The sequence below is a fragment of the Nicotiana sylvestris genome, chromosome 5, assembly GCF_000393655.2.
Source record: "Nicotiana sylvestris chromosome 5, ASM39365v2, whole genome shotgun sequence".
Classification (NCBI taxonomy): Eukaryota; Viridiplantae; Streptophyta; class Magnoliopsida; order Solanales; family Solanaceae; genus Nicotiana; species Nicotiana sylvestris.
The window spans coordinates 110,691,085-110,718,703 of record NC_091061.1 but is presented as its reverse complement, the minus strand read 5'-3'; the positions used below and the strand labels follow the sequence as shown (position 1 = coordinate 110,718,703).

At 38.5% G+C, this 27,619-nt stretch overlaps 2 protein-coding genes across 2 annotated transcripts; one reads left to right on the top strand and one right to left on the bottom strand.

Annotated features, from left to right (window-relative positions):
- The first annotated feature begins 1,865 nt into the window (after window positions 1–1,865).
- LOC138869149 (uncharacterized) lies at window positions 1,866–4,037 on the top strand. The gene is made up of 6 exons (XM_070146745.1): window positions 1,866–2,030; window positions 2,076–2,360; window positions 2,543–2,793; window positions 2,851–3,079; window positions 3,176–3,334; window positions 3,537–4,037. The coding sequence occupies exons 1-6, from the start codon at window positions 1,866–1,868 to the stop codon at window positions 4,035–4,037; spliced, it is 1,590 nt and encodes a 529-aa protein (XP_070002846.1).
- A 20,663-nt stretch (window positions 4,038–24,700) lies between these two features.
- LOC138869148 (uncharacterized) lies at window positions 24,701–26,835 on the bottom strand. The gene is made up of 2 exons (XM_070146744.1): window positions 26,370–26,835; window positions 24,701–25,227 (listed from the first exon to the last, which is right to left on the bottom strand). The coding sequence occupies exons 1-2, from the start codon at window positions 26,833–26,835 to the stop codon at window positions 24,701–24,703; spliced, it is 993 nt and encodes a 330-aa protein (XP_070002845.1).
- Window positions 26,836–27,619: the final 784 nt, after the last annotated feature.

The window sequence follows — 27,619 nt, the reverse complement described above, 5'->3', positions numbered from 1 at the left end:
AAATTTATATACTAGTGTCACGACCAAAAATTCAACCTGTCGTGATGGCGCCTATCATGTTACTAGGCAAGCCGACAATTCAGACACTTCCAATATTTTCAAATTTAGAATATGCTAAAACAGGTTTTAAATAAATAAAAGACCGCATAACCGAATAAACTGCCACACTCGATGCATAAGTTTCCCAAAATTAGGGCGTCACTAAGTACATGAGCATCTATACAATAAAAGTCTGAAACACTATCTAAGAAATTGAAACTGAATAAATAGAACTAAGGAATATGGGAGGAGAGTCAAGGTTTGTGAACGCCAGAGCAGCTACCTCAAAAATCTCCGAATGACTGAACTCTGTGAATCAGCAACCCATGACCGAAAACACATGGATTTGCATATGAAGTGCAAGGTGTAGCGTGAGTACAACCAACTCAATAAGTAACAAATCTAACCTTTGGACTGGAAGCAGTGACGAGCTCAAACAATACAGTAAAAGTACAGAGTTTAACAATACAGAAAATGTAGACATACTTCCAGGGTTAACAATTACGTTCAACACAGATAAAATATGCCAAGTATGACTGATAATAGGAATATGACATCTCTATATCTACATGCCAATATGAATACCGTATGTGATGAAACACAGTGAAATCCCAAGTACTCGCACTCTCAGAGCACTCAATCTGACTGTCTCAATTCTCGCTCGTCACACTCTATCACTCAACACTGTACGGTACATGTTGCAATGCGCAGCCCGATCCACATATATCCGTAAGACCTATTGTGGCATGTAATCTGATCAACACAAACACACACACACACACACACACATATATATATGTATATATGATAGATCTTAAATGCTCTTGCATGATGTTTTGATGATCTAACAAACTTATGGCTAAGAACCAGATAGGGAACCTGACCTACTTGGATCACTGTAAGCGTTAATTGATTTCAGATAAAGATGAATTGCTACAAGCTTCAGGAACTAGGATCCAAACAAGGACCTGATGCTTTTGTGGTTTCCTCATAGCAGTACAAAGTCATTTGGACACAGTTGGAAATGAAGTGACCGACGATACTGTTTCTGCCGTACTGCACCACACTGTCAGCCCACTCACTCTCTAACCAAACAAAGTACTCACATCATTTCAAGTTATGTGATCAAGATGTACAATATGTGCTTTATACAAAAACATCACTAGAAGGTTTCTGTTTCTCATTCAAGCCTCTTGCAAAAGTAGTAAAATCATCCTCTCAAGCTTTACGAACAAGGTTGAACGCCACTACGGACCAGTTCCTAAAAGATTGATGCTTGCTATCCTAGTTGAGTTGTAACCTTGTTATTGTACTTACCATATCTCCTAAATCGCTTATCTAGAAGCATACTGATTAGGAATCCTTTTGTAAATCCGTAAACTCGTTGAGTTTATGTTGTGACTAGATTTAGTCATAAGGAAAAGTCTTTGTAATCGTAGAATTACAAAGTGGATTATGGTGATAGCATCACAAGTTAGAAAAAGCCTTTGTAACTAGGATAGTCACAAAGTGGCTTATGGTAAAGGTACCACAAGTTAGTTGAGTAAATTCTTTGCAATAGGAAGTATTGTAAAGTGGCTTGTAATAGGTAAATTACAAGTTAATGAAGTTAAAAGACTACAAGGTAGGTCGTGGTTTTTTGATCCCCTTGTGTGAGATTTTTCCACGTAAAAATACTCTGCCTCATTTACTTACTGCTTTACTAAGTGCTCTCAGCAGAATCTTGTAGAGGACTAGGTACTCTACGATTTGGTGGATCCATACAATCTAACAATTAGTACCAGAGCAGGTTCCTCCTATCAGCCTAACACCTAGGAAGGATCCTCATGGCAGCTCCACTAAATTTTGAAGAAGGTCAATCCATATACCACCCACCCAAGTTTGATGGAAAATGCTATTGGTGGTGGAAAGCTAGAATGCATGATTTCATCATGGCTAAGGATTGTGAGCTTTGGGATGTCATCTACGATGATCTGTTTGTTCCAATCAAGGTACTAAATGAATTTCCATTTTCAATAAAAAACAACAAAGAATAGAGTGAAGCAGATAAGAAAGCGGTGGAGAAGAACTTTCGTGCCAAGAAAATTTTGGTATATGGTTTGGGACCTAAAGAGTACGACAGAATTTCTACATGCGACACTGCCAAGGAAATATGGGAGGCTTTGCAAATAAATTATGAGGGAACTACACAAGTAAAACAAGATAAATCTGATACTGATGATAATTCCACAATGGTAGTTGAAGGTGAGGAGATTGGATATGACTCAACGCTTTCTTTGATGGCTCAATCAAATAATGATGAAGACAATGACAATGAAGAGGTAAACTTCAGGGATGTTCAAAAAATCTGAAATCCTATTCTCCAAAAAAACTCATGTGTTTAGCTGATGTTTTAATTACTGCCTTTTATAGTCTTGCGGAGGATAGGGATTCCTTGTTCTTAGAGCTAGAAGAATCTAAACGTACTAGAGAAGACTAAGTGGCTGCAATTACTAATCAAAAGAAAACCATTGAAATTCTTAGAAAAGAAAAGAGTGAACTCTTGGTAGAAACTGCAGGCCAAAGGGAACTAATAGTAAAGCCTTTGACTAATTCAAAACCTGAAAGCTCTGAAAGAGGAAAGGGGATAGTTAGTGAGGAATATTTTAGGCTTGAAGATGAGATGAAGGCCTTGAGATATAGGATGTGTGCTGAAATTGAGAAAAACGAGCTCCTCCAAACCAATCTAGAAAAAGTAATGAATGATCTTGAAAGGTCTTTAAAGTAGACCTGGTCCTTAGAAGCTACCACTGCCTCGCTCACTAATGACAGTGAAAAAGGGCGGGGAGCATGGTTCCCAAGGGAGAAAACTCCTCACAAACCTCACAGTAAGAGCGCCACTGCATCTGATAACTGGCCTCGTACCCAATGTGGGAACACTGGGCACTTCAAAGAAGGTGTCCATGCCAAGAATCAATCAGTACAAAAAGATAAAGTGGTTGCTGAAACTGTGACCACAAAAGAGGGACCAGGTTCCACTCACAAGAAATACACATTACCTGTATGGACTAAGAGAGCTCTTATTAATCCTCTTGGTTACTACAAGGGACCCAAACTTGTTTGGGTTCCTAAAACTAACTCCTAATCTTTTGTGCAGGGAACAATGAAGGGAAACGGTCAACAATGGTTCATGGATAATGGGTGTTTGAAACACATGACTGGGAACACCACAGACTTTCTTTCACTAAAAGCCCTACAAAGAGGGAGTGTATCACTTGGCAACGACAAAAAAGGGTACATTCTTGGAGTTGGAAAAGTTGGGAAGTAACTCACTCACTCTACTAAAAATGTGTACTATGTCAATGGACTTAAGTACAATCTCCTGAGTGTCTCTCAAATTTGCGATATAGGAAACAAGGTTGAATTCTTGTCCAAAATATGTACAGTCACTGACCTTGTGACCGGTAAAATAGTTATGGTACAAGAACATCTATGTTGCTGATTTTGAATCCTTACAGAGTGGTGATCTAAGTTGTCTGAAGGCGGTTAACGATGATGTTGAGCTATGGCACATAAGACTGGGCCATGCAAGCTTTTCCCTTCTGAACAAACTAATTCAGAAGGACCTGGTCCATGGTTTGCCAATGTCACAATTCAAAACTCAAAAAGTCTGTGATTCCTGTGCTAGAGGAAAACATGTAAAGTCCTCCTTTAAGTCAAAAAGAGATGTGAGCACCTCAAAGCCGCTTGAGCTCCTGCATATGGATCTGTGCGGACCTATGAGGGTGCAAAGTAGCGGAGGAAAGAGATATATTTTCGTAATCGTGGATGACTATTCCAGATTCACAAGGACTCTATTTCTCAGAACAAAAGATGAAACTGTTGAAGTATTTGTGGCCTTTCTGAAGAAAATTCAGGTGAAGATGGAGTCTAAAGTTGTATGCATTAGATCAGATCATGGGACAGAATTTGACAATATCAAATTTGATGAATTCTGCAATGAAAACGGCATCACTTAGAACTTCTCAGCTCCTAGAACTCCACAGCAAAATGAAGTAGTAGAAAAAAAGAACAGAACTCTGGAAGAAATGGCAAGAACAATGCTGATTGACAATGGACTTGCAAAGAACTTCTGGGCTGAAGATGTCAACACTGTCTGCTACTTAGTAAACAAGTGCATGATCTGATCAATTCTGAACAAAACCCCGTATGAATTGCTGAATGAAAGAAAACCCAAGCTGACTTACCTAAGAACATTTGGATGCAAATGATATGTTCTCAATAATGGAAAGGATCATCTTGGTAAGTTTGATGACAAAAGTGACGAAGGGATATTTCTTGGCTACTCTTCTCAAAGCAAGGCTTACAAGATATATAACAAGCGGACTCAATGTGTTGGAAAAAGCATCCATGTTATTTTTGATGAATCTCATCCATCATTTGAGAAGAATGCTGAGGAAGATCAAGATGGAGAACCCTTACTTGTTCCTAGTGAAGTCATTAATATGACAAATGGAAAGGCAGATATGATGAGTCAAGTGAAGGAGCCAAATGAATATAATGCTGCCTCATCATCAACAAAACCAAGCACTTCAATTACAATCACTGAATCCAAAGAAAGAGTGGTTGATGCAGTTCAGGGAACTCCATTGGCATCTGAGAGAAGGATAGAAAAAAATCATCCAAACATACCTTTCTCCTCTCAGAATGAACCCCATACATCTAACTAGAGACATCAAAGTTCTCACCCTATAGACAACATAATCACTCCTCTAGATTCTGGAGTTCAAACCAGGTCAAGAGCTAGAAATTCACTTGCCTTCTCAGCCTTTCTCTCCCAGATTGAATCCAAGAACATCAAGGAAGCCTTAAACGATGCATATTGGATTACAGCCATGCAAGACGAGCTGCATCAGTTTGAGAGAAATAGTGTATGGCACCTGGTACCCAGGCCCCCAGATAGAACCATTATGGGAACCATGTGGGTATTCAGAAACAAGCTCGATGAACATGGAATACCACAAGGAACAAGGCCAGACTAGTGGTCCAAGGCTACAATCAGGACGAAAGGATTGACTATGATGAAACATTTGCTCCAGTGGCTCGCATGGAAGCCATCAAAATTCTGATCGCCTTTGCTTCTCATATGGAATTTACTTTGTTCCAAATGGATGTCAAAAGTGCATTTTTGAATGGACTGCTTAAAGAAGAAGTCTATGTGAAGCAACCCCCTAGGTTTGAATGTCATGAGCACCTTGAATATATGTTCAAATTGGACAATGTTCTGTATAGGTTAAAGCAGGCTCCTCGAGCATGGTATGAAAGATTGTCAAAATTTCTCTTAGAAAATGGGTTTAAGAGTGGGAAGATTGACAACACTCTTTTCTTAAAGAAACGAGGAAGAAACCTGCTCATTGTTCCGGTTTATGTTGATGATATCATTTTTGGAACAACAGCTGACTCTCTGTGTGAAGAATTCGCAAAACTTATGGGAAGCGAATTTGAAATGAGCATGATGGGGGAATTAAACTTCTTCCTAGGTCTTCAAGTTAAACAGTCCCCAAAGGGTACTTCCATTTGTCAGCAAAAATACATCAAGGAACTCTTAAAGAGGTTTGACATGGAAGTATTAAAAGTGATAGACACTCCCACTGCAACTGCCACTTGACTGGACATGGATGAAACTAGATCTCCTATGAATCAAACAATGTATAGAGGCATCATTGGGTCTCTCCTCTATCTCACTGCCAGTCGACCTGATATTGTCTTCAGCGTGGGGCTGTGTGCGAGGTTTCAATTAAATCCCAAGGAATCTCACTTGAAGGCTACCAAAAGAATACTGAGATATCTCAAAGGTACACAGGACCTGGTGCTATATTATCCATCAGGTGACAGTTTTAATCTGATTGGGTATGCTGACGTAGACTATGCAGGTTATCTTGTGGATAGAAAAAGCACTTCTGGGATGGCTAACTTCTTAGGATCATGTCTTATCTCTTAGGGGACAAGGAAACAAAATTCAGTGGCTCTTTCAACAGCCGAAGCTGAATATGTAGCTGCAGCATCCTGTTGTGCTCAGCTTCTATGGATCAAGAAACAACTGAAGGATTTTGGAATTCTCACTGAGAGTGTGCCTCTCCTATATGACAACACCAGTGCACTTAATATGGCAAAAAATCCAGTTCAACATAAAAGGACCAAACATATTGATGTGAAGCATCATTTTTAAGAGATAATGTGGAGAAAGGGTTGATATGCATGAAGTTCTGCAACACAGAAGATCAAATTACAGACATTTTCACCAAGGCATTGAGTATGGAATAGTTTGAAAGAAACAGAGTAAAGCTGGGACTGTTGAAGCCAAATTAAGAACCTGATTCCTCTTTAGCTGGCTCGTATTCTTAAGAAATAATTAGTTCAAAGTGTTTTTTTGGCCATGTCTAACTCACTTCAATATCATTGCAGATAGACACGCATGATAAGCATAGAAGCAGTACATGACTGAATAAAAGAGGATTAATTCTTTTCAAAAAGGGCTTGAAGAAAATGTTTTTTCAAGAACCAGGTTCTTATACTAAAGGTTAGTAGTTCTATGCATCCTTTAATACACATCTTAAAAGGTACAAAATACAACTACCATGTCATCAACTTTTCAGATCCGGCTATCACGTCCCTTCAATTCAAAATGTTCCATCTCACTCTAAAACATCACAATTCTCCATGCCCAACCGTTGTTTCAGAACTGGTGCCTATTCTTCTCCCTTCATAATTATCCTATACGTTTAAAAACCCCTCTCTACTGTCCTTCTTAACCATAAACCCTATTCTAGACTCACCCAACAGGAAAGGATCATCACACCACCTCTTCCAATGGCTGAGAAAACTTCCGATCTCTCTGCCTCAACTGTAACCACCTTTGATCCATCTATGGAACCTCTCACCTTCACTAAGTCCTTGTCACCCTCTGTCACTCCTACTGCTACAGTCACACCTTCCCTAGTTTCCCAACCTCTTCCCAACTAAGAAACCCTTGAAACTACTGTTATGTTCTCTCCGTTGTCTGTTGCACACACCAGTCAAACCCTAAGTGGAGAACAACGTCAAAATACTGCGTTCACAAAAGGCTTCGCCATTGTTGCCGTCAACTCCATGGTTGTGGAAGCACCGGTTGAAGAAGAAAAAATTGTGTTTGTGGTATCCGCTGATGGGGTATTGTATAAAGTTATTTCCCAGAAACATGATCCACAAAGCATGTGGGTAGAAGGGGCCATTATGGGCTGTTGAAGGGGATGCAGTAGTATACACTACTGGGGCATCACATGAGGAACCTGATCCCTCTCCGGAGGACCCAGGTCAGGACTCTCATCCCCAGGACAGTGCTGTTCCTGCATTCGATGTTGTGCCCATGGAAATTCAATCACCAAAAATGTGATCTAGTGATGAAGAAGACCTGGACAACGTGGCCCTTGATGCATTCATAAGTAATCAAAGGGTTGTCTCCACCCTTGAGTCTAAAATTAAGCGGCCTACTACTAGGCTTCAAGTCAAAGTAGCCTACGACTCTGCACTCCAAAAGAGCAAGAAAAATAGTAAGAAGAAAAGAAGAAAGTTGGTGAAGGATGGTGTACCTGTATGTAATGAAGCCATTCCTGTAGTGGAGGTGGGAGAAGGAACTCCTGAGGAACCAGGTTCCCTTGTAAGGCAGTCCTCGAAAAAGGCTGAGAGTGTTTCTATGGAGAAAAAGTCTACTTCTAAGTCCAAGTTGAAGGAGGCAGTGAGTGATGAGGATATTCTTGTCAATTCCAAGGGGAAAGTCAAAGTCAGTGGAGAAAAGCATAGGAAACACAAGTCTGAAACAATTGAAGAACCTAGTTCTGCAAAGAAAGCAAAAAGTGAGGTCTGCCTTGGCTCTGAGCGCCTAAGCCATCAAAAAGTTCTACTAGGTCATACGTTTGACCCAACAATCTCGGAGATGACTGGAATGCGCTCTGGAAATGGTGGAGTTTCAACAATAGATGCATCTATTCTACATTGATGCCCCTAAAGTGTATGGGGATGAGGTACAGAGTTTCTTCGCCAGTCTTTTTTCAGTCGATACTGACCATGTTTGTGCGTTGGTCAATGGAGTGGACATTGTCTTTTGACATGAAATTGCTTGGAGAAATTTTGCAAGTTCCTACAGTTGAGGTGTCGAGTGTACGGGATGTCTGTCAGTACAACTTCAGAAATGTAGTGGTGAAAGATAATTCTAATCATAAAGGGGGCTAGATCCATAAGAAAGCACTACTTCCTGTCTACTAGTTGCTGTTTGAGTTGGTTAACAAAGTCTTGTTGCCTCGAACAGAAAGGAGGTCTGTAACTTTAAAATCTGATCTATACCTAATGGAGAAACTGGACGGTTTCAACCCTATGAGTCTGCCTGCCATAATGATTGAACACATGCAGAAGGTGGCCAATTTCAAGGATGGTAATCACGGGCTTCCCTATGGATTCTTGCTCACTCATGTGTTCAAATTCCTTGAGGTTCTACTGGGAACAGGTAAAGTGGGGACCCGTAAGCAGACATTCTCTCAGACAACCTTGGAAGAGTGCGAGTGTATTGAGAAGTATGGGGGTGTAGGCAGTACTTCAACTGTGTCTCAGCTCATCAATGCCCAGAACAGTGCAACTGAAGAAATACGTCGATTGAAGGCCAGGAATGCTATCTTAAAAGGTCAGCAAGCCCGAGCGGTTCCCATGTCAAATGATGAGGTGATCTGTTTGACCCAAGAAAATGCTGATCTCAGGGGAGAACCTGAAGGCTGAACTGCTCAACAAGCAAAAGTCGGGAAATGCCCGAATAGACCTTGTTCTCTAGACACTTGCTGCAGCTTCCAAGCCTTTTCCTCCTAGTTCCCCCTAAGAACCCCTTCAGTGACCAGTTTTCTGGATATGTCTCTTCTTCTTTGTCTCTTTGTTGATGGTTGGTGGATGTTTTTTTTGCCTTTTTTATGGTTGGGATGTTCTACTACTACTACTACTACTATTCCTATTAACAAGTCCAATGTATCCTCTTCCTTTTTTAAAAGGATGAGGCATATTAAAAATTATTAATATGAATCCTTTTTTTTTGTCTCGTACTATCTCTCTATGTTCTATTCTTTCTCATGATTGTGTGCACATATGTGGTATGAGTTAGCTTAGCTGGACTTCTTTGTGCTGTTGTTCTTTTTAATGATGCAAAAAGGGGGAAATTACACATTGGGGAACTGGTTCTTATGCTCTATTATTCTTTAAGACAAGGCATAGTCTCATGGGGAACTCTTTAAAATTAGTTGTTTGGTCTCTACTGCCCCAATTCTGATTTATAATTGTTGAAGTTTGTCATCATCAAAAAGGAGGAAATTGATAGATCCTAAATGCTTTTGCCTGATGTTTTGATGATCTAACAAACTTATGGCTAAGAACCAGATAGAGAACCTGACTTACTTGGATCACTGCAAGCGTTAACCGATTTCAGCTAAAGATGAATTGCTACAAGCTTTAGGAACTAGGAACCAAACAAGGACCTGATGCTTTTGTGGTTTCCTCATAGCAGTACAAAGTCATTTGGACACAGCAGGAAATGAAGTGACCGATGACACTATTTCTGCCGCACTGCACCACACTGTCAGCCCACTCACTCTCTAACCAAACAAAGTACTCACAACATTTCAAGTTATGTGATCAAGATGTACAATATGTGCTTTATACAAAAACATCACTGGAAGGTTTCTGTTTCTCATTCAAGCCTCTTATAAAAATAGAGAAATCAACCTTTCAAGCTTGACGAACAAGGTTGAATGCCACTACGGACCAGTTCCTAAATGATTGATGCTTGTTGTCCTAGTTGAGTTGTAACCTTGTTATTGTACTTACCATATCTCCTAAATCGCTTATCTAGAAGCATACTGATTAGGAATCCTCTTGTAAATCCGTAAACTCGTTGAGTTTATGTTGTGACTAGAATGTAGTCATAAGGAAAAGTCTTTGTAATCGTAGAATTAAAAAGTGGCTTGTGGTGATAGCATCACAAGTTAGAAAAAGCCTTTGTAACTAGGATAGTCACAAAGTGGCTTGGGGTAAAGGTACCACAAGTTAGTTGAGTAAATTCTTTACAATAGGAAGTATTGTAAAGTGACTTGTAATAGGTAAATTACAAGTTAGTGAAGTTGAAAGCCTACAAGGTAGGTCGTGATTTTTTGATCCCCTTGTGTGGGATTCTTCCACGTAAAAATCCTCTGCCTCATTTACTTACTGCTTTACTAAGTGCTCTCAGCAGAATCTTGTAGAAGACCTGGTACTCTATGATTTGGTGGATCCATACAATCTAACAATATATATATATATATATATATATATATATATATATATATATATATATCACTCACAGCATGGCACTCAGGCCCCAACTCAGTCACCAATCTTTCCAGTCTCTCGGGCTCACAAGAATCATGATATTCGACCCAAATAATGACGATATGATGTATCAATAAGGGACAACCGAGACTGAGATATGATATGCAAATAATAGCTGTGACTGAGTACAAAATTGCAAATTAAACAAATAATTCAATATGTAACAAGACCTTGGTGGGTCTTAGCAGTACCACACGTAGCCTAAGCATGATTTCTAACATAACTTGCAGCTCAATTTTCCTAACACATGGAGAATATACAGATATTGACAAGATTATTCAACTATACAGTTCCATGTAATTAACCAAGTCACAATTCCTACAGTTTACGCCCACACGCCTGTCACCTAGCATGTGCGTCACCTCAATACCAATCACATAACACGTAATTCAGAATTTCACACCCTCAGATTCAAATTTAGAAGTGTTACTTACCTCAAACGCAAATCTCTACCCCAATAAGCCCTTCCCTTGTGCTTCGGCCTCCAAATGCCTCGAATCTAGCCACAAACAATTCGATACAATCAACACGAGCTAAAAGAATAAATTCCATAAGGGAATACAAAGTTCTTAATCAAAAGTCAAATAGCCAACCCTCGGGCCCACGTCTCAGAATCTAATTTAAGTTACAAAATCGGAACACCCATTCAACCACGAGTCCAACCATATAAAAATTACTCAAATCTTATACCAAAATCTCGCTCAAATCCCCCAAATTTGTCATAAGGAGTTTCTTCCATTTTCCCCAAATGTTTCAACCCAACTCACTAATTAAATGGTGAAATCAAAGATATAATCATAGAATTTAACCAAAACTAAGTAAGAATCACTTACCCCAATCACTCCCTTGAAAATATCTCCAAGAATCGCCTTCAACCGAGCTCCCAAAATCAAATTTGTGAAATAAACTCAAACCCTCGTTTTTGAAATATGCATCATTTTTGAAATATGTGTCATTTTTGAAACTCAAACTATGGTATTCTGAGTCATGTCGCGACATTAAATCAGGCGCTTCTTGGGAAGCAACCCATGTTTTTTTCCTTTTTTGTGCAGTTAGATGTTATTTTTGTGATAACTTGATTTGAAGTGTGCTACAGGACTGAGTGTGACTTATAGGAACTATTGACAGAAACTTGGTGAAGTGTTGCAAGAATTGCAGATCGTAGTTGAATTGTGCATACGACACATTTATAGTTGCTGCAGCAAAAGTGCAATGCGGCCGCATAATTATCTTGCGGACCGCACAAATGAAGGGTTGAAAATGCAAACTCTCTGAAGTTTAGTTTGTCAGAGAAAAGGTTGATGTGCGACTGTAAGAGGGAATTTGCGGTCGTACAAAAAATTTTGTGGACCGCAGACAGTGAGCCAAAAATGAAACCCCAGGTAATAGAATGCGGGCCACACATGAAAATGTGCGGCCGCACTCAACCTTCTTCCCTCTTTCATGAACCATAAGTACAAATAGAAGGGGAGGGGAAAGGGTTACGATTTTCACTCTCTGAGCACAAAATTAGCACTATCTTGAAATTTCTTGGTGAATCTGTCTCTCCACACACACAACATTGTTGTTCAATCACTCATCACAATAATTCATCAGGTATACTTCAACTTCTTGTTACTCTTTTTGTTTTAATTTGTAGACTTTTAGTCATTTTTAGGCTATTTGTTAGTAGAATTCAATTGTGCATTCATGCGGGGGTAAATCTGTAGTGGGATAACTAATACATGCTCTATGGGGATCGAATCAACATAATTTCATGCCTCTATGATGTTACCATGTCAAATTGTGCACAAAATTGCAAAACTTAGAATCACCTACTGAACCATTCGAAGTTTTTTTTTTGAATTGTGCGGCCGCACCTAAAATTGTGCGGTCCACAAAAAGTGATTCTTAGGTATCATTAGTGAAGAAGGGATATGAAACCGCAAGGTAAAATGTGTGGACCGCAGAATTCCTATTGCGGCCGCAGAACAACCCTTTTACTGTCATAAGAGAGTCTACACTTTGTGAATCAAATATGTGGCCGCAAGGTAAAATGTGCGGACCGCAGAAATCATGTTGCGGCTGCACATCAGCCAATTCTTTATCATCATAGAGTTGGCTTATTTTGGGTTTCTGAGATGCGGCCGCAAGTGAAACTGTGCGGACTAGACTTCACTTTTGCGGCCGCAAAAGAAAATTGTGCGGTTTGCAAGGCCTTATCTGCGGCTGCAAGAAAATTATGCGGACCGCAGATCCTTACCCTACAAGCATACTGTGTCTGTGACCCTCATTGTGTTTTCTGGTGTATTCTTACATATCTTCTGTGTATGTCTAAACATTGAATTGCAACGAACAATTGCCTTTTCTTGATACAGACAATAGTTTGATCTAGAGATAGAGGCAACACTTCTAAAGGGAGGGCTGAACCTTCTCGGGGATAAGGCAAGAGAGCCCTACCTCTTTCCCAACAAAATGAAATTATAAAAAAAATAGCCGGGAGAGGGAGAGGTGCAGGCCTCTTCGAGACGAGTTCATACGCCGTCTAAGGACGTATCAAAGGGAAACTCAGCCTCTGTTCAGGAACAACCAGTAGTACAGTCCAGGCTGCCAGGGAGATTTCAACTCAGGGACAAGTCGTCCTCATCCCACAACACTTCTGAGGGATCGAAAAGTGCTAGTTAGGCTTCTGAGCCTTTGGTCGCACTAGTCCCTATGACACAAGATACACCCATTAAGGATATCCCCTATGATGGTATAGGGGGAGATGCCACAAAATAATGGGAATAAAAGAACAAAGAAGAAATAGGTTTGGGAGGACCGATTTGTCAGCCTGGCAGCTTTTACTAGTTTTCACACATGGTGGCCGACAAGGTCGCTAACACTTGAGCGAAAGTTCTTACTGCCAGACTTAGAGAGGCACAACCTGGCCATGCTGAAATAGTTTAGAGAACACAAAGGGTGGATTTGGTCTACCCAAAGCGTGGTGGATGCTAAGGAATATCTTGTCCTGGAATTCTACGCTAATGTGGAGCATATCAAAAAGGGGACAAAGGTGACAAAAGTGCGAAACCTCAAAGTGCAATTTGATTAGCACACACTGAACACACACTTGGTCTTTGATGATGTCGAGCCAAAAGAATACCTGGAGAAGTGTGCACTTAGAGATGCAGTTCATCCTTGGTTAGCGGAGATTCTAGCTGCACCAGAACCACCACCACCATAGATCACCGCTGGGGTTCCTATGCACCAGAGCACATTCAGCTTCGAAGCAAAAGGGTGGCAATCATTTGTCTGCAGCAGACTGGACCCAAGTCAAAATGAGACTCACTTGCCGATTCCTCGAGTAGTCTTGGTTGGATTTATTATGGCCGGGTACACTATCAATGTGGGTCCCATGATGTCGGTCATTATAGTGATCACCTAACAGGATGACTCTTCCTACCCATATCCCAACACCATTATAGAGTAACTTACAGATGTGAGGGTAGAACCAAGGGATTTTGATACAAAAGTGAGATCGAAGAAGCCTTTCTCGTGGTACTCACATATGGACGCGAACAACCCAAAGAGAAAAGGTCAGCCATCTACCACCATAGGCAAGTCTAATAAGCCAGTCGTGGTAATTGTGGAGGCAGTTGATGTTCTATCCACTTCAGCTGAGCCTTCCTCTAGTGTCGCAACTATGCCTCCACCATCATCTTCAGTCCCTACTACAGTTTCTGCCACAACTTCCACTTCGGCTTTGAAGCCAGTGCCCTTGCCTACTGTCCCACTTTCTGCTCTACGATTCTCCCAGATATTGGTGAGCCTCAACAACTGGATGCAAATAGCTATTGCAAAACTGTCTGACTTATCCAGTACTATTGCAGCACAATCTACCATTCCGGCACCTCAGATTCCCCCGACCGTTGAAGAGACACTGAAGAAGCTCCTAGAAAATCATAACACTATTATGGCTATATTGGTACAACATGGGTCAGTGATCAAAGAACTGGGAAAAGAAGTAAAGAAGATGAAGAAATCCTAGGCTAGAAAAAAATCAATGGATAAGCTCCGAAGATAAGTGAACGTAATTTCAACAATTGGAGACTTGACATTCGACATGTTACTTGACCTGCACCAGTCGGCACTAGAGCCCACAGCCCCATCTGCACCAGTAGCACCAGCTAGCCAGTCTGACGAGCCAAACCTTGCTTACTCACCAACCCAACCACTCCTATAGTTGAGGATGATAAGATTCAGTTGGATGAGCCTGAGGGTGGTGATATTGATGGGGACACAGAGATGTCCAAGGAGCCATAAGGAGTTTTCTTCACTCTTTCCCTTCATTTAGTCTTATTTTTTTAAGCATTGGGGACAATGCTTATCTTTATTTAAGGGGGAGGGGGGGTTGGAGTTTATTGATTATATTTGATACATTTTGAGACATTTGGCATGTAATACTTGATTTTATTCTATTTCTTTTCTTATTCATGTATATATGATGGGTTCTCAATGTCTTTACCTTATGCTTCTTATGTTTTGATGATCTAACAAAATTATTGTCAAGAACCAGATAGAGAACCTGACTCACTTGGTACACATCTCAAATGACCAAAGTCAAGTTTGATCTTCAGCAAACGAACTACTATAAAGAGGAAAACAACAAGGACCTGATCCTTTGATGTTCTCTGACAGAAGTACAAGTCAACAACAGCTGGAACGCAAATACAGAAAGTGACTGTCTGCATACTGTACACGTGACAGTGCAACAGATAGTGGGGCAGTCACTTCTCATTAGGAAGAAGCATGTATCAAGAATTGACATCACCATTGTGATGTCTTTTGTAGTATAACAACCTGGTGCAAGGCACAAGACAATCACTTGAGCATTCAGTGATATTCTCTCAAGTAGAAAAGTGTTCATCCAGTATTGAAGTCACAAGTGCATCAAGAACAAGAAGGTAACTCCACTAAAGGATCAGTTTCACAATGGGTCTATGTGTATCCATAGTTGAGTTGTCATCTTGTTATTTGTTCTTTATTGTAACTCCTATCTTGCTTTCCTAGAAGCTGTGTTTTAGGAAACCCTCTTGTAAAATCCGTAAACTCTCCAAGTTTATGTTGTGACTAGGTTTAGTCATAAGTTAAAGTCTTTGTAACTAGAGAGTGACAAAGTGGCTTGTGGTAAGAGTATCACAAGTTAGTTAAGTTGAATTCTTTGTAATTGAGTCATTACAAAGTGTCTTGTAATAGGTGTTTACAAGTTAGTGAAGTTGAAAGCCTATAGGTGTAGGTCGTGGTTTTTGTCCCCTTGAGTTGGGATTTTTCCATGTAAAAATCCCGTGTCTTATTTATTTACTATTTTATTAGCATTGTCAGTACAACCTCATAGAGGACCAGGTACTCTACTCTTTGGTGGACTCATACAAACTAACAATTGGTATCAGAGCAGGTTCTTTCTAAAAGGTTAACACCTATAAAGGATCTCAATGGCTGCTCCACCAAACTTTGAGGAAAGACAATCAACTTACAGACCTCCTAGATTCAATGGTCAGTACTACGGATGGTGGAAGACTCATATGCATGATTTTATAATGGCTGAAGATTCAGAACTATAAGACATCATATGTGATGGTCCACATATTCCTATGAAGAAGCTTGGAGAAGATGGACAAACAGTGCCGAAAGACAGAAAGGAGTACAGTGATACTGACAGAAAAGCTGTAGAAAAGAACTATTGCACCAAGAAAATCTTGGTATGTGGTATAGGACCTGATGAATACAACAGAGTCTCATCTTGTGATTCGGCCAAAGAAATATGGGAAGCATTGCAAACCGCACACAAAGGAACTACTTAGGTTAAACAGTCCAAGATTGACATGCTCACCACTGAGTATGAGCTCTTCAGGATGAAGGATGATGAGTCTATACAGGATATGCACACTAGATTCACATCCATCATAAATGAGCTTCATTCACTTGGAGATGTTATTCCCAAAAACAAGTTTGTAAGGAAAATGCTCAGTGTTCTACCTGGTTCTTGGGAAAGTAAGGTAAATGCTATCACTGAAGCTAAAGATCTACAAACTCTAACCATGGATGAGCTGATTGGTAATCTAAAGACATACGAGATGAAAAGAAAGAAAAACAGTGAAAGGAGAGAGCCAAAGAAGGAAAAGAACCTGGTACTCAAGGCTGAAAGCTGTGACTCAAGTGAAGAAGATAGTGATATGGACTATCTTACTAAAAGGCTTCAAAAGATGGTTCGAAGGAATAGTGGTATACCAAAGAGGGGCAGCTCAAGTAAGGCAAGGAACAATGATCTCTGTCACAAGTGCGGAAAGCTAGGGCATTTCATCAAAGACTGTCCACTTCTGAAACAGGAGCAATACAAACAAAACCCTGACAAAGTAGCAAAAAGGAACCAGGTTCCAGACAAACAATTCAGTCGAAAAAGTGCAGCTGACAATATTGTGAAGTAGGCTTTTGCTGCCTGGGGAGACTCCTCCAGTGAATCAGAAAGAGAACCAGATGTAGAAAATAGCTCCATGATGGTAGTGGAAACTAAAGCAATGAAGTATGACTCACTGTTTGCGCTGATGGCTCAGTTTGATGATGATGATGAAGATAAAGATGATAAGGTAAATTTCAGGGTTGTTCAGATAAATCTGAAATCCTACTCTTCTATGAAATTAAGATCATTAACAAATGTTCTAATTGATGCATATTATAGCCTTGATAATGATAAGGAGATCCTGACCATAGAACTAGGAGAAGCTGAACAATCTAGAGAGGATCTGGTGGTCTGTGTAGTGGACCTAAATGAGACCATAGCTAATCTTGAAAAGGAAAAGGAAGTTTTGAATGAAAAAATAAATTGTGTAGAAAATTAAAGAGATGACCTGATGGTAGTGGTCGTTGATTTGAAGGAAACAATAGAAGGTCTTAGCAATGAGAAACACACTCTAGAAGAGAAAATTGCTGCTACTGAGCAAGAGAGGGATGAATTTTTAGTGATAATCACTGACATAGAGGAAACCATTGAGGGACTCAATAGAGAACATAGGATTGCGAGTCTCAGGAAAGGGAAGGAAGTAGATAGTGAGACACATATCAAGCTTGAAAAGGAATTAAATGATATGAAAACTAGTTTATGTGGTGAACTTGAGAAAAATCGGCAACATCAAGCTGAATTGGAGAAAGTCAAAATTGATCTTAAGAAATCTCTGAAGTGGACCTGGTCCTCAGATGTTGTCACTGTCATGTACTTCAACAATAGTGGAAACGGGCAAGGAATCGGGTTCCAAAAGGAGGAAACTCCTTACAACCCTCATAGCAAGTATGTCACAATTCCAGATAACTGGCTTTGTACCCACTGTGGGAACAATGAGCACTTCACGGAAAATTGCCAGGACAGGGTTCAATCTGTACAGAAGAAGTGTTTACTGAAAAAGTGACTACTAAAGAGGGACCAGGTTCCACTCGCAAGAAACGAATATTGCCTACATGGACTAGAAAAGCCCTCATCCATCCCTTTTCTCATAACAAGGGACCCAAACTAGTTTGAGTTCCTAAATCTAACCCATGAGTTATATGTGCAGGGAACAGTGAGAAGGAGTGGACTGCAATTGTTCACAAATAGTGGATGCTAAAAACACTATGAGCACATAATTTTTGCCCTATATGGATTACTCCCATAAATTCAAGCACAAAAATATGTGCATTTTTAATTTCCATTAAAAGTCATGAAAAGTACAAAAATATCACGCATTGCATTTAAGTTTTATTCTACAAGTTCCAGGGTTAATTAGTTAGTTGTTTGTTTTGTTAAAACATAAAAATCACAAAATTGGTTTGTTTTTGCAATTATTGTCTTTAATTTTTAGATTATTGATCTTTTCTCTTTTAAGATAGGATCAAATAATTTTGATAAATTTTGTAATTTGATAATTTGTTAATTTTACAACTTAGTTTAATTTGGTGTTAATTTGGGATCTTTTATTAATTTAGAAAAAAGAAAAAGAAAAAGAAGAAAAGGAAAACAAATTGGAAAAAAGGAAAAAGGAATTGGAGTCAAAAGGGGTTGTTGTTTTAGGGCCAATTCATTAAGTCCCAAGTCATTTCTTCTCATTACCCGCCCCAACCCATACAAAATACCCGGTCCTGTCCCTAGTCCTCACCAAACGACGCCATTTGGATCAAACCAATCCCATCCATTGAGTTTCTTCTCATCAAACGGATGGGAACTGGTTACAAGCACGATATAAGATTGTCGGAACAAGCCCTAGCCCCCCAGTTCCATCCGCCTCACTTCACACCTCTCAAACTTAGAACCAAAACACTAATCGCCGCCCCAAAATTCCCAAGTTCCTACTGGCCGACGGCAGGCTCCAAACCACCCCAAATTCATACCACGCAACCCCCAGGCCCTTATAAATCCTATCCCCGCATCTATTTCCCAAAAATCCCAACGAAATTCCCCCAATTCCAAATCTAGGAAGTTCAAACCCTTACTTATTCTCTTTTTCTAATTCCACGCAAGTTCCGGCTCGCTTTGACCTATAACCTACGTTAGTCGATTTCTCTTAACGAGAGCAATCGATTGGCATTGGTTTTAGTTCATTCCGACGACGCCAGATTTTGATGAACTCATCGGATTCCGGCCAAATGTCTACTCCCATCATCGTTCGTCGGTTCGTTTCATTTTGTCAAGGCATTCCGGTGTAAATTGGTACTTTCCCTTATTTTTCTCGCGACTTTGTTCATTGTAGTATTTTCTGTTCTTTTTATTTTATTTTATTTTATTCGCTTCATTGTTCTGTTTCGTTTTATTATGTAGTAGAATCCATCTTAATTTGATAGTTAAGTTAGGTTTAATTGTAAGAGTCTGAATTGTTTGTTTGTATTCTATTTTCTGAATTTGATCTTTTTGTTTGATTTTTTTTGATTGTTTGGGTTTTTGTATTGACTGTGGTCATCATTGACCCGGCTGAGAGACCTGTTCATTTGGGTCTTAGGTTAATTTGGCCCAGGTTTGCATTTTGAATGTAAAAACAAGGATGTTAGGGGTTATTTTTGGCATTTGGGATTTGAGGGAATCATTTTCTGTAAGGAGGAAGTTTCTAGAGGATAAGATGAGAGCTGGTTTGTTATGCATCAGCCACAGAAGCGGAGCCGCACTTGTGCTCCAAGGTCGCAGGTGCGAAAATACCAGAAATCAGACATGCTCAAAACCATGTAAAACATCCGGAACTCGTCCGGAACACCCCAGAGGCCCTCGGGACCCCGTCTAAACACACAAAAAGTTCTATAACCTAAAACGGACTCGCTCGAGGTCTCAAATCACATCAATCATTGCAGGAAATATAAATCGCGCCATGAATCGAACTATGAACTTCCAAATCTTCCAACTTTGAAAACTCGTGCTGAAACCAATCAAACCAACCCGGAATGATGCCAAATTTTGCAGACAAGTCCCAAATGATAAGACGGAGCTGTTCCAACTCTCAGAATTGCATTCCGACCCCGATAACACAAAAGTCAACTATGGGTCAAACTTTTCCATTTTCCAAACTTCAACTTTTCCAACTTTCGCCGAAATGCCTCAAATTACCCTACGGACCTCCAAATCTGAATCTGGATGTGCGCCTAAACCCAAAATCACCATACAAAAATGTTGAGATCACCCAAAAACCATTTCGGGGATGTTTACTCAAAAGTCAAATTCCAGTGAAATTCTCACCGCTTAAGCTTCCAAAACTAGATTCCTTCTTCCAATTCGACTCTGAATCATCCGTTAACTGAATTCAACCATACACGTAAGTCTATACTCATATTATGAAGTTGTTCCAGACCTTACGCTGCTGAATGAAGCTTAATTTCTCAAACCGGCTGGATCGTTATAGATGCATTGGCAGTCACCATCGGAATAGGATGGTTTCCGTTCTCAGTCGTCATTTCTATAAAAGAATGACACAAACAAAATTTTAATATACGATGAAGTTTTTATATCTTCAAACCGAATAAAACTGGAGTGGAAAATCACGTAGATTTAATCTCCAATAAAGTAGAACATCGCTAGGATTTTAATTTTCAAATAATAGATAGTAAACCAAAACAGAATATATGTTGAAGTAAAAAAATGGAGCAAAAAACCACAAAGGCTTTAATCTCCAAAATGGGAGTAGAAAACCACACAAGTTTTAGTCTTCAGAACAGTACGTATAACACAAACACAAAATATAAAAATTAAGTTCCTTAAGCTTGCTAGTATACTGTATTTGTCAAAATAATTCTGGAGAAGGAAAATAACGTATAAATAGAAATGTAGAAGAAATAGAATTTAATCTGAGCCTACTGAATTCACAGTGTTTCCTTAAGGAACTTAATCCCTTCCTAGAACCCGAGGTGTGGATTATTTCCTCCCAGGATAGAACGGATTACATACTGGTGTAGCAGTACTTCAAACCTTAGTGTTTCAGCAAACACAATGATTAGTAGCAAATCACACTTACTATTACTTTCTTTGTAGTTAAAACAATGCAGAAGAAAGAAGGATATTTTAGAATTTTCGTAAGGAAAATATGAGGGAATGGTATGCTATTTATAGCCAACATGTTGAGTTTTAACGAAGAGGTGCAACTCTTTAGAGTGTCTGTTATGACTGTTCACGTAAAACGGTCATTACTTGGCCATTTAGGCAAAATAAAATAGAAAATCAAAACACGGAGGAAAATTAATTTACCGTCACAAAAATGGCTAACTTGGAGTAAAATATTATTACATTAATCTTAATATTAACAAATAAATTTGATCCAAGAAATTAATCAATCAATCGATCATTTAACCAAATCCAAATCCAAATCGGAAGCCGAAGCCGAGTCGAGCGAGCGACGACGATGATGGCGTGAGGCTTGCCTTCTTCTTAACTCTTTAAGAGCTTGAAGTAGAGCAATTGTATATATACCCATCAAAATTTTTTTCCTCCTCCAATATGGGACAATGTCCCTTTGTCAAGGAGGGAAAATCAAAATTTTATTTTTCCATCCATTTCTCATTCACCCACTTTTAAGCTAAACCAAGCTTGAAACCCAACAATTCCCCATATGAATAGGGATAGGCTATATCATGAAAATATGCATGAGAAACTATGTGATTTGCAAGCAAGGGTTATTCGTATTTGGATCAATAGGTTTCCTTTTGAACTTTCCGTAGTGAACTTATACCTGATATACTCGGTCAATCGGTAGATTTGATATCTTTGAATTGTCAAACGTTTTTTATACCTAGACAACCATAAGTTACACAATCAAACCTTAACCGGGTTTGGTTCTCATTGTTGTATTTGTTTCAGCCATGAACACCGCCTGGTTTCATAAGTGCATAGAGAACTGGCCTTCCAAAATCCTCTTTGTAGCGGCTAACGCTTCATACTTACATAGGTGATTCCTAAATATATCATCCCGTATATAAACTATTTGATATACCCCGTATTAAATTTAGAAGCCATTAAAAAGCCTAAATGCTTTATCGCTGAACATTGTCTCATCACGAGAATGGACAAAAATTTTAGTTGACAATGTTGAACCGTCATTAATAACTTTGTTTGATCTCCTTGAACCTAGATCTTGGGATATCTAGTTTTCTAGGTAGCGTTACCGCCACAATGACTTGTCATCGGCCATAATCCTATTCCCATTGATGATTTCTCAACTACCTCTCTAGTTAGTCATTTCATAAGTGGATCTGATACATTATCGCTTGACTTTACGTAGTCAATTGTGATAATTCCTCTAGAGAGTAATTGCCTAACATTTTTATATCTTCATCGTATGTGATGATATTTACCGTTATATATAACGCTCCCAGTCCTTCCAATTGTCGCTTGACTATCACAATGTATACATATTGGGGCCAATGGTTTGGGCCAAAATGGAATATCTTCCAAAAAATTTCGGAGCCATTCAACTTCTTCACCTGCTTTATCTAAGGCTATGAACTCAGCCTCCATTGTAGAGCGGGCAGTACAAGTTTGTTTGGACGACTTCAAAAATACCATTCCTCTACCAATAGTGAATATATATCCACTTGTGGACTTAGAATCAGTTGAACCGGTGATCCAATTTGCATCACAGTATCCCTCTATCGCCCCGGGATATTTACAATAGTGCAAAGCAAAGTCCTAGGTATGTTCTAAATATCCCAAAACTCGTTTTATTGCCATCCAATGAGATTGACCTGGATTCGTGTATCGACTCAATTTACTTATAACACAAGTTATTTTAATCGTGAACAATTTATGATATGCATTAAACACCCCAACATACAAGAATAATCCAACTGTGATATGTTTTGGCCTATGCTCTTTGCTAGTGCAATATTCACGTCAATTGGAGTCTTTGTAACTTTAAAATCTAAGTGCTTGGATTTTTCAAGTACTATTTTAATATAATGAGATTGTTACAATGCCAGACTTTGAGGAGTCTTATGGACCTTAATACCCAGAATTAAATCGGCAAATCCCAAGTCCTTCATACTAACTTGCTAGTTAGCATACACTTAGTCGCATTTACATTGGAAATATCATTCACATATAAGCAAACAATGACTATGTGATTTGGAACATTTTTAATGTACACACATGTATCACATTTATTTATCTTAAAACCATTTGATAATATTGTTTGGTCAAATTTCACATACTAATGTTTGGGTGCTTTTTTAGTCCGTAAAGGGATTTAACAAGTCTACATACCTTCTTTTCTTTACATGAACCACAAACCCGTCAGGTTATTCCATGTATATTTCTTCCTCTAAATCTCCACTTAAAAAGGTCGTCTTAACGTCCATTTGATGAATTTCAAGACCATAAACCGCAACTAATGCTACTAACGTTCGTATGGACATAATTCTTGTAAATGGAGAGTATGTATCAAAATAGTCAAGAACTTCTCGTTGTCTATGTCCTTTGAACACAAGTCTTACCTTATATTTATCAATAGTGTCATCATATTTCTTTTTCAACTTAAAAATTTATTTAGAACCCAATGGTTTATTTCCAAGAGGAAGATTAACCAATTCACATGTATGGTTGTTCAATATGGATTCTATTTTACTATTGACTGTCTCTTTCCAAAATAATGATTCCGAAGAAGACATAGCTTTTTAAATGTTCGAGGCTCTTTTTATAATAAGAAAGTCACAAAATATGGTCCAAATGATGTAGATGTTCTTTGACGTTTACTATGTCTTGGATCTTCCTGATTAGACGTACTTTCTTTTGTTATTCCCGAGGTCGTTTAAATCCTTCACCAATCGACTAACATTCCTTTTTATACAGATATATATTTTCGAAGAACTCAGTAGTATCTAATTCTATAACTATATTATTATGAATGTCGGGATTTTCTAATTTATGAACCATAAATTGATATGCTTTACTATTGGTGGCATATCCTATGAAAACAAAAATCAACAGTTTTTGGTCCTATCTTTACCCTTTTGGGTTTAGGAACTTACACTTTTGCTAAATACTCCAACGCTTTAAAATAATACAAGTTGGGCTTCCTTCCTTTCCATTTTTTATATGGAATGAATTGCGTTTTGCTATAGGGTACTCGATTTAGTATCCGGTTATTCGTAAGAATGGCTTGCCCCCACAAGTTCTGTGGCAAACCAGAACTTATTAACAAGTCATTCATCATCTCTTTTAATAAACGATTCTTTCTTTCCGCAATCTCATTGGACTGGGGTGTGTAAGGGGCCGTTGTTTGATGAACAATTCCATATTCTAAATATATTTTTCAAAAGGAGATTCATATTCACTACCCTTATCATTTTTTATCAATTTGTTTTACTTGTTAAGTTGAGTTTCAACTTCATTTTTGTATTGTTTGAATGCATCTATTGCTTCATCTTTACTATTAAATAAGTAAACATAATAATATCGAGTACTATCATCAATAAAAGTTATGAAATACTTCTTTCCACTGCGTGATGATATTGACTTCATGTCGCAAATATCTGTGTAAGTAAGAAGAAGTCAAAATTTTATTATTCTCAACGACCATTACATTTAGTTTGAAACATCTCATTCTTACTTATTACAACCTTATCAGATACAAAAATTCACTTAAACCCGTTCTTGACGAGAAGTGCAGTAGAGACTAAGTTCTTCCTAATTTCAGGAACATGAAGGACATTGTTCAGAGTCACCACCTTGCCAGAAGTCATTTTCAAAAATATCTTGTCACGCCCTTCAATCTTGGCCATTGCAGAATTTTTATAGAAAGCATCTCTTCGGGTCCACGGGAGCATATGTAGCAAATGCTTCTCTAACAGAACAAACAGGGCGAGTGGCTCTAGAATCAATCCACCATTCCTTAGGATTTCCTACCAGGTTGCATTCAGAAAGCATATCACACAAGTCATTAATATCCTCGTGCTTTTCAACCATGTTTTCTTGACCCTTCTTCTTGACTTTCCTTGGAGCACAACAATCTACAGATTTGTGTCCAGCTTTCCCACAATTGTAGTAATTTCCTTTGAACCACTTCTTGCTTGGGTTTCCTTTTGGTCCAAAATGCTTCTTCCTCGTTTTATCAACAATGTTTGCTCCCATTATTGTTGAGTTTCGACGACCTTTCTTTTCAGAAACTTTGTTGTCCTCTTCGATCCTCAACCGGACAATGAGATCTTCAAGAGACATCTCCTTGCGTTTGTGTTTCAAGTAATTTTTGAAGTCCTTCCACAAAGAAGACAACTTCTCAATCATCGCTGCAACTTGGACTGCTTCGTTGCTGACAAGACCTTCAATGAAAATTCTATTAGTAATAATAATATAATGAGAAAATGCATAAAGACCTCATTGAACTTGTCCTGAAAAATTATTTACACATCTAAACTTTATGGGTGTTCTATTACTACCCTTTCTTATCTAAAATAAATTTATTTAACCCCTAAAATGCCACAACCAAATTCTACCCAAGTAGTGTTTACACGCGCTGACACGTGGCATTTTCGCAGGGTTTTTTATTTTTTTTCTTTCTTTGACCGGAATAATCGTCCCCCTCCCCCAACCGAACCTTTCTTTCTCTACTTAAAAATATTCCAAATATTTTTATCAACTTTTCCAGCTTGCCGAAGAAATTTCAGTCACATTTGTCGGATCTCCATGGGAAACCAAATTACAACTAAAGAAGTGACTTTTTCAGAAAAAGTTTTATTGATTGAACCTTTGCAAGAGAAACTAGCTGACTATATTGACAAGAAAATGGTCTCTCTTTTTGGGTTTTTTCGTCAATTTTCTTCTTCCATCTTGGTCAAAAGATAAATATATAAAGTAAAGTTAATGTATAGAGCACAACCGCAAAGCAAGAGGAAGCTAAAAAATATCCAATAAAGTGTTGGATTTTCGTTTTCACCTTGGTTGTTTGCTCCGGCCAAGCTGTGAAGAACAATTGGAGGTGGAGGAGAAGATAAAATATGTGTATAAAGAGCTATCAATCCTTAAGTTTTGTTCTGTTACGATTATGATTGTATGGTGCTACTCTCTTGTGACAATGGAGGAAAGAGAAAGAAGAAAAGGAAAGAGGAAGGAGAAGAAAAGAAAACAGGAAAATGAAAATAAAAAGGGTTAGTATTACACCAAATACAACCAATTAAGTGTAATTAAATGTAACAATTAATGAAAAATTAACATATGTAAAATTTAAGTAGCTTTTTACATTTTCTTAGCCTTCCACGCGCTTTGAGTAAGGTAAAATTAGTTTCTCTTCCACCTCACCTTTGAAGGAGGTACTAATTTTACTTTGAATAAGAATAGGGTGGTACTATGATACCCGTAAAGTTTAGGTGTGTAAATAATTTTGTAGGACAAATTGAATGAAGTCTTTATGGATTTTCTCTAATATAATTAATACATTTGACATAAGTATTAATTTGACTTATACCTTCAGTAAGGAGATCTTGAATAATAACTTGCAATTCCTGGACTTGGATAATAACAGACTTGATATCTACCCTTTTGTAGTCCAAATATTTTGCAGCAGCAAATTTCTTCAACCCGGCATCCTCAGTTTTGTATTTTTTTTCAAGCGCAATCCACAGTTCTTTTGATGTCTCCATGTTACTATAAACATTATACAAATCGTCCTCCAGTCCGCTAAGAATGTAATTCTTGCACAAAAAATCAGGATGCTTCCACAGCTCAGTCACGAGAAAACATTCATTGTCTGGAGTTTCATCAGGCAGAATAGGAACATCTTTCTTAATGAACTTTCGTAGACTTAAAGTCGTCATGTAGAAGAACATCTTCTGCTGCCACCGCTTGAAGTCAGTCCCGAAATTTTTTTCAGGCTTTCCTGCCGGTGCCAATACTAGTGTTGTTCGGCTTGTCGATGCATTGGCAGTCACCATATGAACAGGCTGGTTTCCGTTCTCAATCGTTATTTCTATAAAAGAATGACACAAATAAATGTTTAATATACGGCGAAGTTTTTATATCTTCAAACTGAACAAAACTGGAGTAGAAATTAACGTAGCTTTTAATTTCCAAAGGATTAGAACATCTCTAGGATTTTAATTTCCAAATAATAGATAGTAAACCAAAACAGAATATACGTTAAAGTAAACAAATGGAGTAGAAAGACACGAAGGCTTTAATCTCCAAAATGGGAGTAGAAAACCACACAGGTTTTAGTCTCCAGAACAATGCGTATAACACAAATAAAGAATATAAAAATTAAGTTCATTAAGCTTGCTAGTATACTGTATTTGTCAAAATAATTCTGGAGAAGGAAAAATAATGTATAAATAGAAATGTAGAAGAAATAGAATTTAATCTGAGCCCACTGAATTCATAGAATTTTCTTAAAGAACTTAATCTTTTTCCTAGTACCCGAGGTTGTGGATTATTTCTTCTCAAGATAGAACGGATTACACACTGGTATAACGGTACTTCAAACCCTTGTGATTAAGTGAACACAATGATCTGGAGCAAATCACACTTACTATTGCTTTCTTTATAGTTAAAATAATGCAGAAGAAAGAAGGATATTTCAGAATTTTCATAAGGAAAATCTGAGGGAATGGTCTGCTATTTATAGCCATCAAGTTGAGTTTAAACGAAGAGGTGCAACTCTTCAGAATGTCTGTTATGACTGTTCCTTTAAAACGGCCATTGCATAAATGGCTATTTACG